Source organism: Pseudophryne corroboree, chromosome 3 (genome assembly GCF_028390025.1).
Source record: "Pseudophryne corroboree isolate aPseCor3 chromosome 3, aPseCor3.hap2, whole genome shotgun sequence".
NCBI lineage: Eukaryota > Metazoa > Chordata > Amphibia > Anura > Myobatrachidae > Pseudophryne > Pseudophryne corroboree.
Window position 1 is genome coordinate 658,547,121 of NC_086446.1, and position 21,117 is coordinate 658,568,237.

Consider the following 21,117-nt stretch of genomic DNA (forward strand, 5'->3'; position numbering starts at 1 on the left):
AGTTTCAATTATTTTTTTGGACACCCAAAGTAATGGTCGCCCATTGGAGCAATTCAATTGTTGTTCTGATCGGGTACCCATTAATTCTGACACATCCAAAAGCACTGGGTTTAAATGCGCAAAGCGTCTAAACTCGACTTTTGGGAGCCCAAACAGGACACTTCGCACATTTCTGCCCACCACCTTGGAAAGCTGTGAACAGAAATGTTGGCACTGGCAGAAGTCACGCCTGAACGTCAGAATATTTGAACAGCTGCCAGTGGGTGCCCAAACAACCACTGAATTGCCCCTATAATGTTTTACAGTATTTTAAACTGTCAGGAATAGGATCTGCCTTGAATTATAAAAGTATTTGTATTTTTTCATGTTTTTATTTGAGTGAATGAAATGGTATGTCCCAAAGAGCCTTTACCGCATGGCAAATAAATACATTTAGTTTGCAAGCAGCACTATCCCATAATGTAGACAATGAGGGTGTGATTCTGAGTTGTATGTGGCCACATCTAGCAATGTGTATGCTTACTGCTCATGTGTCCTAAGCTGCATCTTTGGGAATGTACACATTTTAGTGTTGCTCGGATCTCAGCCGTTTCTCTGTGGACACTAAATGGGCAGTTCTGAGTGGCAACTGGGTGGCAAAATGTGTTCGCATGTAAGAGAACAGTCTTGCAGGTGTGTTGTTGGCGGATACATTACTAATTTAATTAAATACAAAAATTAGAATTTTTGTAAAAGATTTGGAGAAATTCATAAATAGAGCCCTAAATCAGTGGTCTTCATCTGAGCCGTAGAGGAAGAACATTGAGGGGAGATATATGAAGCAGTGAAAAGAGTGGGGAAGGGTGCCAGTGGAGAAGTTGCCCATAGCAACCAATCAGCTTTGAAGTAACATCCAGTGCCTTACATAAAATTATACATAGCAGCTGATTGGTTGCCATATGCAACTTCTCCAGTTGCTTACTTCTCCACTCGTTTGACTGCTTCATACATCTACCCTATTGTTCTCTATGTGTGACATTTATTTTCAGAGTAAATATGTTTGTTTTGTTTTATTTTAAATATATACATTTTCTATGAGAATCCAAACATAAACACATTTGTAAGGTCACATGGGTGGACACTACAGTCAGCGCCGTAACAGGGCTCCAGAGTGTCCTGTGCTGGTCCCATCCCCCAAGCACATGTTATCATGACATTATGAAGAGGGGGTGTGGCCGCCAGCAGCGGGGAAGTGCAGCACAGCTCCGTGCATTCTGAGTACATTCCGAGTGGCTGTACAGATGGCATTGCGAGTGGCTACCAAAGGAAACTTCGGGGTGCACTGCCACAGCAATAGTGGGTGCAGGGTGCAAATCCATGCACCTTGTTAGCCACAGTCAAGGGCCGTGGAGCAGCAACAGCACAGCTTTCAGAGCTCTGCACTCTGTGTGCCGCAACTGCTTGCACACCCTTAGCTACAGCCCTGACTATGGATCTGATTCAGTAAGGATTGCAAATTCTCTTAAGTAGCAGAATTTGCAATCCTTTGGATCGCATGCTGTGGACCGCTCATCGGAGTCTACAGAGCATGCGTAGAACTCCGAAAAATGGCCACCGCGACATTTTTTTGGAGTCCTGCGCATGCGCTGTAGACTCTGGCACTGCGCCAGAGTCTCTTGTGGTCAGTGCACTAGCAGCGGCGCGACTGCTACGGGAGAGGAGGGGGCCCACACACGGTCAGTGATGGACTCCGGAAAGGTTAGTATAGGAGAATTGGGGGTGGTGTGGGCCTTCCCTGCCCGGGACTCAGGGGCCCGTGTGAACCGCACACACTGCACCCATTATAGAAACGCCAATGGCCCTGTGCATGCGCCCCGCATCCTCTTGGTAGTTTTTGCAGTTGGATCGCGTATTGCAATCCAACCTGAATTAGCCCTAATAGCCCTTAACTTTTCAGTGCAGCAATCTGTTCAAGGTTGACACAAGGTTCCTCGGATGATGAAAGGTATTTAACACAAACTCTCACAAGAAAAAAAAACTGCAGTCTGCAATAACATGCAGTATTATTAAGTAACAACTTCCCAGAAAACCATAAGAAGTAGAGATCACTATTGTAAAATATTATTTTACTGCATCATCATCATCATCATCATTATCATAACAACAACAACAACACTAATAATAATAATAATATAATACAACTTTGAATATTTGCCTGAAAAAGTCCATTGCTTTTATCATTGGGAGGTATTTAGAGATCTACCTTAAGTACAGTCTTCTGCCTTGATCACATTACCAGTAGGTGCTGCCAGAAAAGAAATAACAGGAGAGGATCATTGTGCAATACAGTAACAGAGATGCACCACAAGCGACAAGAAGCTACAGTACCAGACTTCTTCATTTATTGGAATCTAACAGATAAAAGCAAACCTCTTATTTATACTCTGATATTGCATCTCTTGTTGTCTGCAGTCTGCATGAGCCTGGAATACGGTGGTGCCCATACCGACAACAATGGACGGAAAAGACTCTGTACCAAGCCAGGGTATCCCAGCTGTTGTTCATGCCCTGGGGGCATTTGCTCTAGCGGCTGCCATGGCTGTAGCCATCAAATGGTTTATTCTACGTGACAGCAAGGTGACAAAAACTGTGGATGATGAGCCAGACCTACAGAGGAATCAAAACTCCCTAAAGAATGATCCTAAAGTGCCTGATGAAGTACCAGGAGAGACTACACATGTACCACAGGTCAGTGATGGGGTTGAAATAGACTTGACACATTTACCATATCACTGTCAGCTACCTGGAATCTCAAGATGTGCTCTAAATACATCCTGTGTTTCTCAAGTTAATGATGACGTCCAGGAAGATAGGAAAGAGCTGTCATTAAACATTTATGGTGACTTTTCTCCAGACAAGAGAGAATCAGGAATGCTAACTCCAGTTTCCTGCACACTAAGTACTATTGCTGAGCCTCAATGTTCTTTGCTGAAATTAGGAGAAGCAGCTGAGAATATGCCAGCCTTGACACCAGACTTTATGGACCTAACAACAAGTGATGCACAGACACATGTGTCCACTAGCTGCTGCACACACAGGTGTGATGTTCCATATTTTGAAAGTTCAGAGAGAGTTCAGGTGATGGAGAGCAGCTTTGAAACAAGTTCAGGCAATGGTGAGTGCATTGAGGATATGAATGTGGAGTCTCTAGGGTGTCAACAAGAGCTAATTGGTCATGGCAACAAAGTCTCTGAGATGTTTTTAAAGCACAGACCTGTAAGCTTGAGTTTGTCTGGAGATACATTTAATATGGACACTTATAAAAAAGTTGGAATTTTAAATTGTGATGCAAAGACAAATATGGTGAACTATTCAAAATACTTGGTGGAGAATAAATATGATGTATGGAGCTCAACTATGGGTCAAAATGTACAAGACAATATTATAAGATCTAACTATGAAAGAGAAGGACATAAAATCATATGTACTCCGCGTCTCTCCAAATTAGAGGAGAATATAATTACCAATACATGCATGCCTATTCATAGTCAATTTTCTGACAAACATCCAAAACTCATGATAAAAAGTAGCTTTGATAATGCACATGGACCTGCAGATGTAAAACAGACAACCCCAACCTTGTCCACAGCAAATGAAGATGTCATATTAACAAAGGAAAGGTGTAAAGAGTTCTCTCAACATGAAACATTCCACCATAAACTGGATGCTAATATTGCATGTTCAAGCCAATCAGACATTAGGAAGGAAATACTTTTTACAGATGGAAAATTCAAAGAAGTACAGGAACAATTGAAAGCTTCTAATAAAAGCTCTATTCTAGGTTCTATGCATGCGGTAGAACAGCACATGACTGATAAAGAAAATATTGACACTGCAAACATAATGTTCTTTCTATCAACGAAGGTTTCTCTTAATAGTCATAATGGAAAGAACAAAGAAGAGACTTCTCCAGTAGATGGTCAGATTGAAAGCCATTCTCAAAACCAAAGCAAACGGTTTCACTCATCTAAGTGTGTTGCATTAAAAAGTATGGTTAGAAGCAACACAAACAACACATTTTGTCATCATGACAACAGCAATGTACTCAAATGGAGTACTACCACAGTATATAATTCTACAGAATACATTGACCTGATGTACCCATGGGATTTCCATGCATCTGGAAACTCAGTTAATAATTTTAGAGAGAAAAAGCAATGTCAGGACTACACAGAAGACAGCGCTTTGCTTTCAAAGAATAAAAAGATGTCTGAAGATTTCTTTGAAGATCTTAGTTTAGAAAGAACATTTAAAGGACTTGATGCTGATGTGGAAAGTTCTGTGGTAAGTCCTACTTCATGCAATACCACATATGATGAGCCTAAATATATCACCAGAACAACTAATAATTCTCTACGAGATCCTTCCACTCTTGATACATTCAATTCAAAAACGATCACAAAGACTGATTTCGTTTCAAGCATTACATCAATGAATAATACAGAGAATAAAAAGTTACTCCATAATTTGCATAAACATGAAGAGGAATACCAGAATACCAGTACACAGGAATGTTATTCAATCATCCCTAATGGATGTTTCAGCAACAGTCACAAATGTCCAGATGCTAACATTGTTTGTAATACTTCAAATATGTATAAACTAGGAGACAACTTTGGTAAAGACCAACGGGCAAGCATTACTAAAACCTTGTCAGCTTTCTTTCAGAACACTACATTGCCTATTAAAGAATTCCCCAGTTGGGGGCATCCATATTTCTGCAATGACAATAATACTCCTCCACCAGTTATGAAGGAAACACATATAATGGAACAAAAGCTATGTACTGAAATATTAAATGGGGAATCTAATATCGTCACAGGAAGCCTTAGTGTAGCTGGTGTACAAAAAACATTTGACATGGTTGATTCCTTGTTGCTACCTACTGAAAATGCAGAGCAGAGTAATAGCCTTGATGAGACGTTTTTAAGTTCCAATATTACATGTTTTGAGAAAGACCAGCGAAATGACTTTAAAAGTTGTAACTCCATTCCTAGTCATAAACAGGAAAAATATAAGTCATTACCATTTGATAATATGAAACCAGTGTGTGCAGTGAAGGCAGATGACTTTTCCATTTCCCCCAAAAAAATGATGTCCAAAATTGCTGAAAACCCAGAGCTAATGTTACCAAATTACCAATCCGTTGCTAAAATGAAACTGGCCCTAATGACTAAGAGCTGCGATAACATTAATTTTGGACCATCACGTCAGGGACCCACACTGAAAAACAAAGCACAAAGCATGTTATGTTTGCTGACGGAATATTACTCATCACAACTTCATTCTTTAGAGAATGGACCAGTTGAAGAAGTAGCAAGAGGAACTTTTATATGCATTCCAACAGGTCTGCAGTATATAGATGAATCAAAGAGGTTTCAGCTAACACTGGGAAACTGCCTACAATTGTTAAAGTTAGCAAGAAAGAACTCTGTCCCAGAACTTCTTAAATCGGTTTACACAGTAATAAGTGACAATTACCTAAATGTGCTAAAGAACTCTGCTATTTATGGTCATTTAAGTGGCTTAGAGAGAGAGAGGATCCTTCAATTAAGAATGAGGGGTCATTTGTCTCTTTGTATAGTTGAAACGAAGAGTATATTTGACTTGAATACAAATATCAAATGTTCAGTGGCGACAGATCAAGCTCAATGCAAAGCTCAGCTTTACTCATTAGATCTGGAAACAAATCAATGGAAGAGAGTAACCAGTATCCCAGAGGAAGCCTGTCTTAAGGGCTGTAGCATATGTTCCATGTACAACTACCTGTTCATTGCAGGAGGCATCCAGAAGACCAAAGGAAGCTCAGTATGTTCCAACAAATTATTTTGTTATAATCCTCTAACTGATATCTGGACCCAGCTCGCACCAATGATACAAGCAAGGTCCCAACTGAAGCTCATCCCACTTGATGGCTACCTATATGCCATTGGTGGAGAGTGCTTGCATACAATGGAGAAATATGATCCAAGGTCAAACAAATGGACCTTTGCAGCTCCCCTTCCAAAAGGCTCATTTGCTGTAGCACATGAAGCTGCAGCCTGCGGAGGAGAAATTTATATCTCAGGAGGACATTTATTTTATCGGCTACTAAAGTATAAACCCAGTCGTGACCAGTGGGAAGAATGTCCATTTAATGCCAGCAAGGGCCGTTCTTGTGACATGGTAGCGGTTGGCAATATCCTTTATAGATTTGACATATACAAGAACTCGACCGTAAATATTTTCAAGTACAATACTACTACCAAGGTTTGGAGTGAATATACAACAACTTTTCCAGGAAGCAAGGTTCCCTTCAGATGTGCTGTGCTGGATGATGCCATCTACTGTGTAAATAGGGAAACAACTGCACGCTTTTCAGTGGAAAATGGAAAAGCAGTGTTTGAGTCGGCCACTTTTAGTGGAGTCCCCACCCATGGAGTAGGCTACCCTTGTCCTGTTGTGTTAACTCTGCGTGGGTCAATATCACAAACATCTGTTTAAATTGTTTAAGAGCTTGTTGAATATATAATTATTTGCATTGTAAAATCTATTCTATACAAACTATCTAATTATTTCAAAAGGATTTAAAAAAGAGCAACAAAGACTATACAGTTAAACAGGTATGCGGTTAGCACACCGCTCATCGGGATCCCGGCTGTCTTAATACCGCCGCCGGGATCCCGACAGGGGCATCATACCGCCGCCAGAATACCGGCGAGGTAGGTAAATCCCCTTCTATGAGTGTCCACGACACCCACAGAGGGAGAATAGAACCTGTGGCAAGCTCTGCTTGCCACCGAGCCCACAAGGGGCTTCATTGGGCTCGCCTCCCTGCCGGCATTCTGCTGCACGGGATGCCGGTGTCGGTATACTGACATTCGGCATCCCGTGCGGCGGGATCACATACCGATCCTGTAAAACATTATGGGCAATATGTAGTAGCCTGGGATGTGCGGACTGTTTGGGAATTTCTCAGAGACTGCCCACATATTTAAAGCACCAATCACTCACAAGGCAAAACTAGGTCGATTTTGCCTTGTAAATTATTGCTGCTTTAAAAATACGGGCAGGCTCGCAGAAATTCTGCACATTGCCCTAAATTCCTGGAGAACATTAGGTTTACCAGCTATACTATAGTGGGAAGTACTATCCATATTATGCTAGAAGAGGCCATTACTGTGACACGGTAGCAGTCGGCAGTATCCTTTACAGATATGACATGTACTACAGGACAACACTATCAATATTTTCAAACACAATACAGTAACTCCTGACTGTATAAACTGCTGAAGAGCTAATATTACCTTGTGTGTCATTATGTGTCACCACATGTTTAAAAGGAGAAAAAAGATTTAAATAAGTGGAAACAGGTCGTTAAGATAATGTGTTAACAATATTTTAATCAGATATTAATTTATTTTAGTTTTGAAACAGAATGGTGTGTTAGGAAAAACAGTAATAATATGTCTTCTGTGCTAGCAGGTGTGCTGACAACGATGTCACATTGTTAAAAAAAAAAATGTAAAAACTGCCTGAATGTATTTTGATAAAATGTGAAGTAGCAAAGGTGGTTTCCCTGCTCATCAAATAAAAAATGCAAGAAAGGTCTAAATAACATATGCAGCAATAGTTGAAACCATGGGGGTAATTCCAAGTTGATCGCAGCAGGATTTTTGATAGCAATTGGGCAAAACCATGTGCACTGCAGGGGAAGCAGATATAACATGTGCAGAGAGAGTTAGATTTGGGTGGGTCATTTTATTTCTGTGCAGGGTAAATACTGGCTGCTTTATTTTTACACTGCAAATTAGATTGCAGATTGAACACACCCCACCCAAATCTAACTCTCTCTGCAAATGTTATATATGCCTCCCCTGTACTGCACATGGTTTTGCCCAATTGCTAACAAAAATCCTGCTGCGATCAACTTGGAATTACCCCCCATATGTATTGCATTATGCTTTATTTTTATTTTTTTGTGATTTACTTTGTATGCTGTGGATTACTTAGAAGAACTGATCACCTGCATGGTTGAAGGGTGGTCTTCAGTATGCCGGCTGTCGGGATCCCGGCGCCCAGTATACCGGCACCGGAATCCCGACAGCCGGCATACCGACATTTATTCTCCCTCCCCATGGTTGAAGCCATTCAAGTTAATGCTGTAAACTGGGGTCAATTTCCAATTTGCTGTAATATCTGCAGTGGCTGATGTCCCCACTGTGGGTAACAAAGATGTCTACTGACCATATAGTGTACTATAAGTACAACATAAGTGTAACCTAAAACGGGATGTAGTTATGTGACAGGCGGTTAAGAGACCGCCGGTCACATTACCGATGGCTACATCCCACCCTCCTCTAAATCCCGACAGTCGGCATGCCGACTTGCAGAGACTTATCCCACTCGTGGGTGTCCATGACACCCATAGTGTGGGAATAGAACCTGTGGCGAGCACAGCTCGCCACCAAGACTGCAAGGGGCTTGTTGCGCTCTCACCCCCCCCCAGTCGGAATTCTGCTGCCGGGATCCCACGGTCGGTATGCTGACCGTCAGGATCCCCAGCGGCGATCATGCATACCCAACACCTTTTTATAGACAATTTAAACCTTTTTTTGTTGAATTAAAAAAAAAAAAAATTTCACTACTCATGTAAGAAGCTTAACTACAGCTTGTGAATGCAATAAGTACAGCCACTGACCCAGTGAAGTGGAACTTTAACTCTTACCACTCCAGGCCAGTATTGCCTGAACAGCGATAAATTATTATTATTATTATTATTATTATTATTATTATCACGATGAACTGAAAATTCAAACTTATTTTCGCTTACGTAAGTTTGTTATATTGAAACATGAGAGATGATTTGCCATATTATTGCTTATTTATCATTATTACCCACAATGTAGATGTTTTCTTATCGCCTGCAATTAAGAAAAATATTACCCACAACGGTTACATCATAGTCACCAGTCCACTGGATGAGTCTCTGCAATTGTGTACATGCGTGAGTTTGTTTACCTCACAACTGCTAATGACAGAGTAACATTTGTCATTATTCCCAGTGTCAGCAGAATTACTCATGCAAAGCTAAATAGTTTCCTTAGACAAAATGATGTTTCAGAAGAGCTTAAGAACTGCAATGTTCTGACTTGCTTCATCATTTACTAATTTACGTCAGGTACCCACTGGGGGAGGCAATCACCAGACCGCCTGTCAGGTGATTGGCGGAATTCCGACAGGCAGTAAAATGCTGCCGCCGAAATAACGGTGCCACAGGCTTTTCTCCCTCTATGGGTGTCCATGACACGCATAGAGGGAGAATATAACCTGTGGCGAGCGCAGCAAGCCACCGTGCCCACAGCGTGGCGAGAACAGTGAGCCCACAAGGGGCTTTCTAGCGCTAGCCCCACTGCCGGCATACTGGTGGCTGAAATCCAGCCACTAGTAAAAAGTATGTATTCCCTCAGTGGTGTCTACTGTAGTTTTCATTGTAAAAATTAAATTGCATGTTAAATGCTTACATGTTTGTTCTGCAGTTGTAATACTTGCATTTTGGAGGTCTCTTTCCCTCAGTATGTACTGTATAACATGAGAAATAGATGACTGTAGCTGAAAACTGCAATACTGCCACACTGATCATGAACGTTAGTAACATTGCAGTACCATGTTGGAATTATCAGACCTGTTTTCAACTGTTACACTAGCATTTTAAATCACTAGCACAATGTACATAAATTTATGTTATCACACACAAGGCTTTAAGAAGCAGTTTTAACAGGCAATTGTGATAAACTTTGGCAATTAAGGTGCACCTGTCTCCCTAAAGTAATATTTTGTGTTTCAATATTAAGGGGGAAATTCAATTAGTCATGGTAATTTGACTCACCCAGGGCTACCCAATTAGCCCTGAAGCCATCACTCATATGGAATTTTTTTCGCCTGAGGCAGAAAAAATCCCAGAGAAAATGTCCCATATTAGCAATGGCAGCCGCAAAAACACATAGGTCCAGTAATTTATACATCCTAATTTATATCCTTATATATATAATTTATATAGTAATTTATATATCCTATGTGCTTTCGTCCAAAAGTGGAAAATTTCTTGGCGCAAAAAGGCGAATAATTGAAGTCCTGAAAAAAAACTGTTAAAAAAGTTTTAAAAAAATGTGAAAAATCCTAATTTTTGGAGCATGAAAAATTTTCGTAGCTAATTAAGTATCCCCCATAGTATTAAACTGCATACATACCATGGTCAATAAATGCATAATTTATTGTTATCTTTTTACGTCTTCCTTGACTTATACACCCCTGATAAAGCATACACCTGATATATTTTTCCTGTGTTTGTGCCTACATTTTTAAACTTGATTAATAAAAATCATTTTTGTTCAAAGGAACCTTGTAGTGGGCATAAAAAATAAATAAAAATAAATAAATTCTTAAATAAATAAAATAAATAAACTTTTTAAAAAATAAATAAATTCATGTCTTGGATAAATTGCACAATTTCATTGAACCAAGGTGGGTAGTTGTTTTGTTTTATTCAATATTGCCCTTATTACAGTATATGAGAAAAGCATTGTACAGATGGAGCCCTCCTCATCTATCCCTTTAATAGGATTCATTGAGCCAGGGCAGTCTGACTTAATCCCCTGCTGCAATGATTTATTCCCTGCTGTATTGTTCTCTCTGTATTGTATTGCATCTGAGAACAATAGATGAAAGGTTTATGCTAATAAGCCTTGGTGCACCTAGGCGCAGCGGAGAAGGCTAGATGAGCGAGGCTCCATCTGTACATAGACAATAATAGAGATGTGAAGGTAGATAACACAAACTGCAAGATGCTAGCATTACCCTGAAGCTAATGGTTCAAAGGGCCACACACATGGCCCTTGGATTTTGCAGTAAGCACCCCTTTATTCTGTAATATACTGTATAGCAAAAAAAACTTAATGCACTCAACTCTGAATGATTAAAGGAATTAGCAACAAATAAGTCTCGATAAAGGATAAAAGAGAGATGAAGAATTTTTTATCCCTGCAAATATAATAGATTGCAGTGCCGTAACTAGGTGTGTGCTAGCGGTGCATTGCATGTGCACTGGGGGCGCATCCGCTAGCACACACAGGAAGCGGGCAAGCAGGGTACTAGTATTTACCCTGTAGGCGCTGCCGTCCCCCATCGCTGCAGTACACAGGCTTCCCGCCGCTGCTGCATCCGAGTCCCCTTCATGATGCTGGTCGCTGCCCACGATGTTACCTGCCCTTACCAGCGCAGGTGCCTGTCCCCGCCAGCGGAGGTGCATGGCCCTGTGGCTGCCCGTGATGCTGACTGACTCCGCTGGCAGAGGTTTCTCTCACCGCAGGCGGAACTGCCTTTACCCACGGCACCCGCGGAGGTGCCTGTCCCCACCAGTGGAGGTGCATGGCCCTGTGCCGCCCGCGATGCTGCCTGACGGATGACTTCTTCCTGAGCCGGTCTCATCTGCACCTCTCCTCCGGCTCCCATCTACACAGCAGCCTCTCTCCTGACCGCGCGGTTTACTCATTTAGCTCTCCGACTCCATCAGCACCACGGTACCACCTCCACACCGCACAGTCAGGAGAGAGGCTGCAGTGCAGATGGGAGCCGGAGGAGCTGGTTATCTATGGCAGCTTTCCAGTCACACTCACTTTGGCTGCCCGTTCTGCATGAGACTGCTGTCAGCGCCGCAGGGTCATCTTTATATGGCTATGGCCCCATACAGTTACCAGAACCCCACTGGAGAAGAAAGGTCATAGTGATTGAATCGAAAAAAATTGAAACTAAATGGATCTATGAATTAAAAAAAACCCACTACTCCCTACTCTCACTCTCACTGATCCCTACACCCACTCTCTCTGTTACCCTCACTCACCCACCAACATTGCTCCCTACTCTCACCCTCACTGATCCCTACACCCACTCTCTCTGTTACCCTCACTCACCCACCAACATTGCTCCCTACTCTCACCCTCACTGATCCCTTCACCCACTCTCTCTGTTATCCTCACTCACCCACCAACATTGCTCCCTACTCTGCGCTCTATGCTGTAATGTGTAAAAAGAGGACTCTGTCTGCCGTAATGTGTAAAAAGGGGGACGCTGTCTGCCGTAATGTGTAAAAAGGGGACGCTGTCTGCCGTAATGTGTAAAAAGGAGACCCTGTCTGCCGTAATGTGTAAAAAGGGGGATGCTGTCTGCCGTAATGTGTAAAAAGGGGGACGCTGTCTGCCGTAATGTGTAAAAAGGGGGACGCTGTCTGCCGTAATGTGTAAAAAGGGGGACGCTGTATGCCGTCATTTATAAAAAGGGGATGCTGTCTACCGTAATGTATTAAAAGGGGACTCTGTCTGCCGTAATGTGTAAAAGGGGGGACGCTGTCTGCCGTAATGTGTAAAAAGGGGGACGCTGTCTGCCGTAATGTGTAAAAGGGGCTCTACCTGGTGTAGTGGCGCTACTGTGCAGCGTAATTTGAATAATGGAGACTACTGTGCACCGTAGTATGAATTGGTATTATTTTGTGGCCATGCCCCTTCCCCGCGAAGCCACGTCCCTATACATCTTTCACGCGCCTACGGCGCACACTGCCCCTATCTTGCATGGGGGGGTGGGTGCCAATGCCGTTCCTTGCATACAGCGCTAAAATGCCTAGTTACGGCACTGATAGATTGAACGTAAACATGATATATAATCTTTACACACCAAATATATTACCCTATTCAGGTTCCTAATGCATGCTGGGGCAGCACAGGGCAAGAATGCCCGGCATGCTAATCGTCGGCCAGTGAAGCAATTGCAAATCAATTGTAATCGCATTACTGAGTCTAAAATTAGGGTTGACCCAGGGCCGGTGTAAGGCCTCTCTGCACCCTAGGCAAAGCTCCAGTCTAAACAAAAAGAAAAGAAAGGACTCAGCGCTTTTTGGATTTGGGCAAGACTAATTACTAACCAATTAAGAGCAATGGTATAATTCACAATAAAATTTTCACACGATTCCTTCAGCCGCCGTAATATTGGAGCTATTCTACCCCTGATTCACAACATAGGACAAAAACAAAGAAACAGCGCTTTCCAGGAATCGTGTATTTTTTATTTTCTACACATAAAATTAAAAAACATTAAAAACTACACACTATACCGGCCAGTAGTAATCTACAATTCAAATCCAGTTAAAAAGGAATACTTAACCACTTATAGAGCCATGCAGCTAGAGGACCTTTAATTCATGCGGCTTTTTATTAACCAAATTAGTCCTGCTCAATTAGTGTATTAGTCCTTATGTTAGTAGCGCTCATAACAATGTTAGAGTTATTGCATGCAATAAAATCAGTGCACTGACACAGGAAGTCCAGCTGTATTGATTTTGCTTAATTAGATACTTTTAAAAGCATTTGCTTCAGAGGGTTAGTAGCAATGTAGCACAGCGTGACATAGGCAGCTTTTTGGGGAATATCACCTGATTAACCAGTCTCTTATATAGACTCCACAAGTTTCTCCCGGCTCCTGGTGCGTTTAAACCTTTTTCGGTGCCATATCTGGAGTGTCCCACTTTAAAGCTGCTGATGACAATGTAGTATGCCATGCAGACTCGGCCAGTACTGGGCTTAGGATGTCGGCTTACGCGTTTCTCCGCCTTCAGCAGCAATGCTTACATCGGCGGTGACTGTCTCTGAGGAAGCCGCCGATGTAAGTATTGCTGCTCTAACATTGTTATGAGCGCTACTAACATAAGGACTAATACACTGATTGAGCAGGACTAATTTGGTTAATAAAAAGCCGCATGAATTAAAGGTCCTCTAGCTGCATGGCTCTATAAGTGGTTAAGTACTCCTTTTTAACTGGATTTGAATTGTAGATTACTACTGGCCGGTATTGTGTGTAGTTTTTAATGTTTTTTAATTTTATGTGTAGAAAATAAAATATACACGATTCCTGGTAAGCGCTGTTTCTTTGTTTTTGTCCAAAGCTCCAGTCTTGCACCCCCTAACCTGCAATCCCCACCACAAACTCTCGGAGGGGAGATGGAGGTGGGCTAAGGTGAATTGCATCATTATACATATGATTAGACCTGCAGCAGCAGCCAGCACAGTGTAAAAAGAGGAGGCTGCATACAGAGACATCCTCAAGATTTTTGCTAGATTAATTCAGTGGTGACCCCCAGAGTCTGGCACTCCTAGGCAACAGCCTAAAGCTGCCGAATGGTAGAGCTGGCCCTTAGTTGACCCCCTGCATATGCAGCTAGGCTTCGTATACAGTCCCACCGCTGCCATTTTTCTGGTCGCATGTGATGTAATGTGGCCGCCCTGAAAACAGTCCAGACATGCCTCCATTGTCCGGACCACTCCACTCAATGCCACGTCGCCGCCCCTCCACCACTTGCCGCTGTCAAAGTGCAATCGCAACCTTCTGGGATGCATTTGCACTGAGAGGATCCGAGTGTGCGCAGTGCCAACTGCAATTTTAGCAGTTTAAAAACTGCTACTGAATAGGGTCCAAAGTTTCTACGGAATCCAATTGTGTCTTGATAATTTTTACTACAATATTAGCTTTTCTTGTAACAAATTTACCTTTTGCTGCCACCTGCTGATTACTTAAGGTCATTGTTGTAATATTAAAAGCCAGTCCATTTCTTAACATTTAATTTACATACGGACAATAGGAGTGCAAGTAAAAATGTGAGCACAAAAATTTTATATAAACAATAGGCTAGAATCCACAGCACTCATGCATCTGCGGTGCCAGTGGTATTTGTGACCACACCATTTAAATAAAATGTAAATTAAATGTTAAGATATTCCCCAGGTGTTTATTAACTGATAGGTTTGGGTGTGGTTCCTGTCTCTTTAAAAGAGTGAGACAGGACCTAGGGGGTCATTCTGAGTTGATCGCATGCTGCCGATTTTCGCTGCACTGCAATCAGGTCTCTACTGCGCATGCGTATGCACCATTGCGGTGCACATGCGTCGTACTGGTACAATGTGGATCGTTGCCGAGCTATGGATTTAACGAAGAATCCATACGCACAGCCGATCGCAAGAATATTGACAGAAAGAGGGCGTTTATGGGTGGCAACTGACCGTTTTCTGGGAGTGGTAGGGAAACGCAGGCGTGTCCGGGCGTTTGGAGGGCGGGTGTGTGACGTCAATTCCGGCACCAAAAAGAGTGAAGTGATCGCAAGGGCTGAGTAAGTTCAGACCTACTCTGAAACTGCACAAAATGTTTTTGCAGAGCTCGGCTGCACAGGCGTTCGCACACTTGCAAAACGAAAATACACTCCCCCGTGGGCGGCGACTATGCGTTTGCACGGCTGCTAAAAACAGCTGGCATGCCATCAACTCGGAATGACCCCCCTAAACCCATAATAGAAGCATACTATGTATTTAAAATCCAAAAGATGCCTGAGAGCAATGCTCAGATTTTTGAAAGTCAGTGTAGTGTCAGTGTAGGGACTGACCAAATGGGAATGGCCGTGAAGGAGCTGGTCAGCTTAACAAACTATTGCAATATTTTGGAACTAACAATCCCTGAATTCATATGAATTACAGTTTGAAGTGTTAATATTAGGTGAGTGTCGGATTTGTATGATATATATAAAAGTTGTAGTGATGAAAAAAAGAAGAATCATCAGGCCCTTGTCAGGCAGGTGTACTATGCCACCCCTAGGTACGTGCTTCACATGCCTAGTGGAAAATCCGCTACTGATCATAATCCCGCCAGTCATTGCAAGCATACAGTGTTTATTAATGCAACTAGGGTAACACAATCTGTGGATGGTGTTGCCCCCATTGCATCCAAGCTCCGGAATGTATTGCATTCTGGAGATCGGTGCATATAAGAAAAGATGCCAAACCACCAAAAACTGAATTTTCAGAGGTTTGGCCGCAGTTTTATCTTGGATGCATCCTGTATGCGCCTAGTGTGGCAATGGCCTTATCTTTTATGAAGAGTGACTTCTGCCACGGTGTACAGACTGTGGCAGGGACTGGAATTGAATCATTGCACAAATAGAGTCCAGAATGGTTTGCCCAATGTTTTTATCACTTGCCCACCATAAATTATATGTTATATGCTGCACCCATTTTCTTAATACTCACGTTTCCAGAGTCCCCTTCAGCAGTGCATGCGCAGTAGACAAATTGCTGGGAAAATGGCCATCATTTTTCAGGAGGTCTGTGCATGAGAATTAGAGTCTGAGCTCCTAGTGCTCAGACTGTCAAAGTCAGAAAAATATCTCTATGCACACTACCATATTTGCACCTCACACAGGTCCGTGCTGCGCATGCGTACGCTCTCCCGTACGTGCGCATACTCACAGTCGCGGGCACCCGCAGGCGCATGGTATGCGTATTTACGGTAGAGTTTATGCGATCGTAGCGTGCGACTCAATCATTACATATTTTCACTAATAATGTATTTTGTAGATCATGGTCCCTTTGATAGATTCTGAAAGTTTGGTTAATATAGAATGTTCATGAACAGAGAAATCCCTCTTTGTTTGATACGAAGGGTCAGACAGGAGTAATACAGTGGTGTTTAGTATCCATCGGAAGAACATTTAATTAGAAATATTCCGGTGTTGGTTTGAAGCAGATCAATCGCTCGTGCGAATAGTTATGGACATAAGAAGTTTATGAACATTTACTTTATTTGCACTTTATTACCCATGCGGCGGGAAACCCAGTTTCCCTCCCACCTGAGCAGTTGGAAATAGTCACAGCCCACCTGTATGAATCAACCTATGACCTTTTGTTATAATGCGAAGCCGAATTCCTATGTCCAATGAACAATGAGATTGTAGGGACCATTGAATTGTATTGTGTGTGGGGCATAAATAGGCAGGCCGACCGTATCCAGTTCACTCTCTTCAACGGTTCTCATTGCTGATAATCGGGAGCTGGATATCGAGGCGCATGCGATCGTTCCCCTTTGTGCGTAAGTTTTCTCCGTAATCATATTGTCTTACTGTGAGCCATCTCTCTATCTCTCTCTATCTCTCTCTCTCTCTATCTCTCTCTTATTTTCCCTTTTATTGTATTTTATTGTATTGTATTGTATTTCCTGTGTAGTTATCTGGTTAGTTGGTTTATGTTATATTGTAGTGTATCATTTGTACTGTGATTCTTTTTGCAAGTATAATAGTCATAATACATATAATAGGTTTCGGACCCTAAGCCCAGGTATCTGTGTATTCTTTATAGTGTTAAGTATTCTCTGAGCGTCGGTGACGCTCAAGCAGCTTTGTAGTTAATCAGGTTACACCAGGTTGCACTTACACTCTATCACCACACTAAGGTTTACTGTGTATTTCATAGTTAAAGGTATAGATATAAAGGTTTAACGTTGGGAGCGTCTGCACCGCTGGTGATCTCCTCGTGGTCCCGAGCGTCCGCTACGCTATAGCGAATCGTTACGTTAGTCGGCAGCCAATAGCGTGCCTGCCTGTGATCACTGGGCCGTAAGCGAACGTGACGCTTGAGCGTCTCGACTACGGCTGAGCGATCGCTACGCAACTTGCGTACCCTTACGGTACTTCCTACGTAGATAGCGTACAGTGTTCTTAGACCTCTTAAAGGGTTTTATATACGATAAATATTTAGCTTTATCAATTGGGGGCCATCCAGTCCTTCACATATCTGCACTAGGTAGATCAGCAGACATTATCCCTCAGCAAAGGGCGGGAGGTTGTATCCCTCGTAGTGCTGACAGGATAAGCGTCTGCTTCGCTTAGGTAAAGAGTGCTGAAGGAATCCGGGAACCGGAGGTAAGAACAAAACGCTAGTGTCTTTTAAAACTGTTTATTTTTCTGTCTTGCGGACACGCACATATATATATCTGCATTTCTTTTTCATCTGTGTATTTTCGTATATCACTCTCCTGTCTGCTAGTTTTATAGTTGATAAAAGTGCTGAGAGAAATTTGCCGCTATTTCAATAGTTTGAGTAAAGGTAATATAGTTAAAGTGTAGACAAACACACAGTTTTTGCCTGAGAGATAAGGCGAAGTCAGTGTGGTGTGTGGTAGATGATCAAGGATCATCTACATTGATAAAAGTATAAATTGTGTTACGGTGGATCTTTGCTTTGCGTACACGTGTCTCTAACAAAGACTTGCGTACACAATCCAAAGACCGACGCACGCTGCGTATATTACGTAACGGAGCGTCTGTGTACGCCCACGTAACTCAAACCACAAGTTGACTTTAACAGGCGATAAATAGCGCAACGCGGTAAATAGCGCAAGGCGATAAATAGCACAAATTGATTTCAGTTTTCCAAAACTTAGTTTAAATACCTTACTTTACTGTAATACCTCTGGGGAGAGCTATCAGACTACGGGAAATGATTTTTCTGATCAGAAAACTATAAGAATGATATTGGGTTGAAAACGGTATGAGTGTATTGAATCCCGCTTTGTGGACTTTGTGATCTGTGTGATAATCCAGCTTTGTGAACTTTGTGATCTGTGTGGAACATGATGAGCACGGCCTGAAGTGAAAACGTGCAACAGAGTGTGATAAAGTTTTCGTTGTATTACGCTCTGGCTGTTTTGGAGCACAGTAGGGAGACTCCAATGATCCTACCATTTATGGGCAACAAGTGTCTATAAGTGGTACGATTGGACCGCACGGTTGTATGTGTGACCAATAACGCAACGTGATATGAGGTCGTATATCCATGCGTAAATCTTGCCCTCATACGTGTTGTAGGGAGCACATGCAAGCGTGATTTGTGTAAAGAAAAAGGAAGGGAATTTTCTCAGGAAAATCTCTAGAGATAGGGCCTGCAACGGCTACACGTGTCTGCTAGAAGGCGGAACGGAGATACCCGGAGCAGAAGAAGTTCAGTGGAAGAGCTTTAAGGATTTCCAACGAAGTTCTGTGTTTGGTGCATTTTAGGAAGGTTTTCTGTGTTAAAAAGGTCCACAATGGCAGCCAAGTGCACAATACAGAGACGGTCGGAGGTCAGGATTCAGACTCCAGAGGCTTGCAGACCCCGAGGGTCTGCTCGGTTAGTAATGTGGAGGAGGTATGGTCCCCACACTGAGACCTTTTGTGATGAATGGACACGAATGACTGCGGGGGATAAGGCACCATTTCCCGGGATAGGTAGTTTTGACTCAGAGGTGTTGCATAATTTAAGGCGAAGGATATGTCTCATTAAATCAGCAAAGAGACGAATCAAGCATTATGATTGTTTACAGTTATGGCAACAGGAGGGTGAAATGCAAAGAAATGTAACTTACTTACCTAACTTTCATATGGAGAGGAGAGACATGGCAATGGAGGGGATTGTGGTTGCGGAGAAAAGCACAAGGGTGAACAATAAAAACGCTCTTAGCAACAGTAGTATAGATAATAAGAATAAGTGTAATAAATGTAACAAAGATAATTGTAATACTGTTGAATGTACAACTATTAACCCATGCAAGTCGCACCCCATGTTAAACTTTCCTCAGGAACACCAACAAGAAAATGAACCCAGAACGACGTCGGCACCTCTTCCAGAAGCCATCACACAAGACATCCAGGTGGACGCGACCCAATCGGTAAAGACTGTAATCAAACCCCCTAATGGAGGGTCAGGTGAGGTCGTGTCCACAGGTACGTATGGTATTATACATTACGCACAAACAAATGTACCTCATATTGTAGAATCAATTCAGAATGACGTTACTGGACTTAATCCTGTCAGGGTAATCGCAGTACCAAATGGGGAAACTGACTCTTCAGGAATCACTCCTGTCAGGAACATCGCCATGTACTGCCCCTTTTCCCGAACAGAATTAAGAACAATTCTGTCTGAATTTCCTGATCCCAGGAAAGACTTAGTTGCTTGTCAAAGATACATTAGAGTGCTAGGACACACTGCAGAGCCAAATAACAAAGATTGGAGGACAGTCTTGAGGGCATGTTTACCCCCCGATGTTGATTCATTGAAATTTATCGCTGATTGTAAGCTAGATGAGGAAGTGCCACTAACAAACAAGTATAACCAAGATAAGGTAAAAAGAATCAATCTACAGTTGAAAGAATATTTTCCTACAGTAGTAAAGTGGAATAAAATCTATACAATAAAACAAAAAGAAGATGAATCCGCAGAAGAGTATTTTCACCGGGCTCTGCAGGATATGGCTAGGTACACTGGTATAGATGACATTGAAACTAACGTACACCACAGAGAGGTAGCTGTGTCCGTATTAATGAACAACTTAAAAGACACACTAAAAATTAGGGTACAAACCTCAATACCTCATTGGAGAGGTATCTCGGTTGCGGCATTAAGAGAGTCCGCTATCGAGCATGACCGAAATATCCAAAGAACCAGGGAAGCGCAGGGAGAGCGGTTGATGACACTGAACATCCAAGCACTAGAGGATGCATCAAGTCGACCTGAACCCCAGGCCCCTAGCATATGGAGAAAGCCAAGGATTTGTTATCATTGTAGAAGAGAAGGGCATTATGCCAGCAACTGTAATAACCCACATAAAGTCAGACCCCCTAGACCAAGAAATGAGCAAAATTATAACACACACGATTATAATCAGGGATCACATAGGCAGGACAGGTGATCATTAGGACTGATGGTAAGCCTGAGGTAACGGTTAATAAATTGGGAGGTCATTCACTGAAGACACAGGAATGACCAGGTGAAACGTTGTAAATGTATTTGTGAAGAAAAATGTTTTTTTCTCTCTCTCTATCCCCATCTCTGACGATTATTGGTAAGAATTCACACATTGCATATCCACTTGGTCCTTGCAGAAGTCTACCAAACCCCAGCATGACCTATCCGCCACAATGTATTTCTGGCCAGATACAAACAGTGGAGTAATGCAGGTGCTGGTGGGGAGGGACTGTTCAAGGAGACTATTAGACACGTAGATATGACAGCCTGATAATAATAACAATGTTTTCTTAAGGTTGAAAAATGTTTGATAAAAATGCCTTGTTTCTCGGTTCCTATTGTTGTTTGTTGTTGAGTTATGTAATATATATATGCACATGAAGTGTTCTCTCTCTCTCTTTTGTTTTTTTGACTCTCTCTCTCTTCTCATTCATGTTTTCATGGTTTAAAG

The 21,117-nt window shown here is 42.3% G+C and overlaps 1 protein-coding gene across 1 annotated transcript; it reads left to right on the plus strand.

Moving 5' to 3' along the window:
- Window positions 1-2,402: 2,402 nt before the first annotated feature.
- LOC135056529 (uncharacterized) lies at window positions 2,403-7,686 on the plus strand. The gene has a single exon (XM_063961830.1). The coding sequence runs from the start codon at window positions 2,494-2,496 to the stop codon at window positions 6,520-6,522; it is 4,029 nt and encodes a 1,342-aa protein (XP_063817900.1). The 5' UTR covers window positions 2,403-2,493; the 3' UTR covers window positions 6,523-7,686.
- The last annotated feature ends 13,431 nt before the right edge of the window (window positions 7,687-21,117 follow it).

What these genes read in the sequence shown, in the direction of transcription:
- LOC135056529 (XM_063961830.1), top strand. Translation starts at nt 2,494, where the DNA reads ATGGACGGAAAAGACTCTGTACCAAGCCAGGGTATCCCAGCTGTTGTT.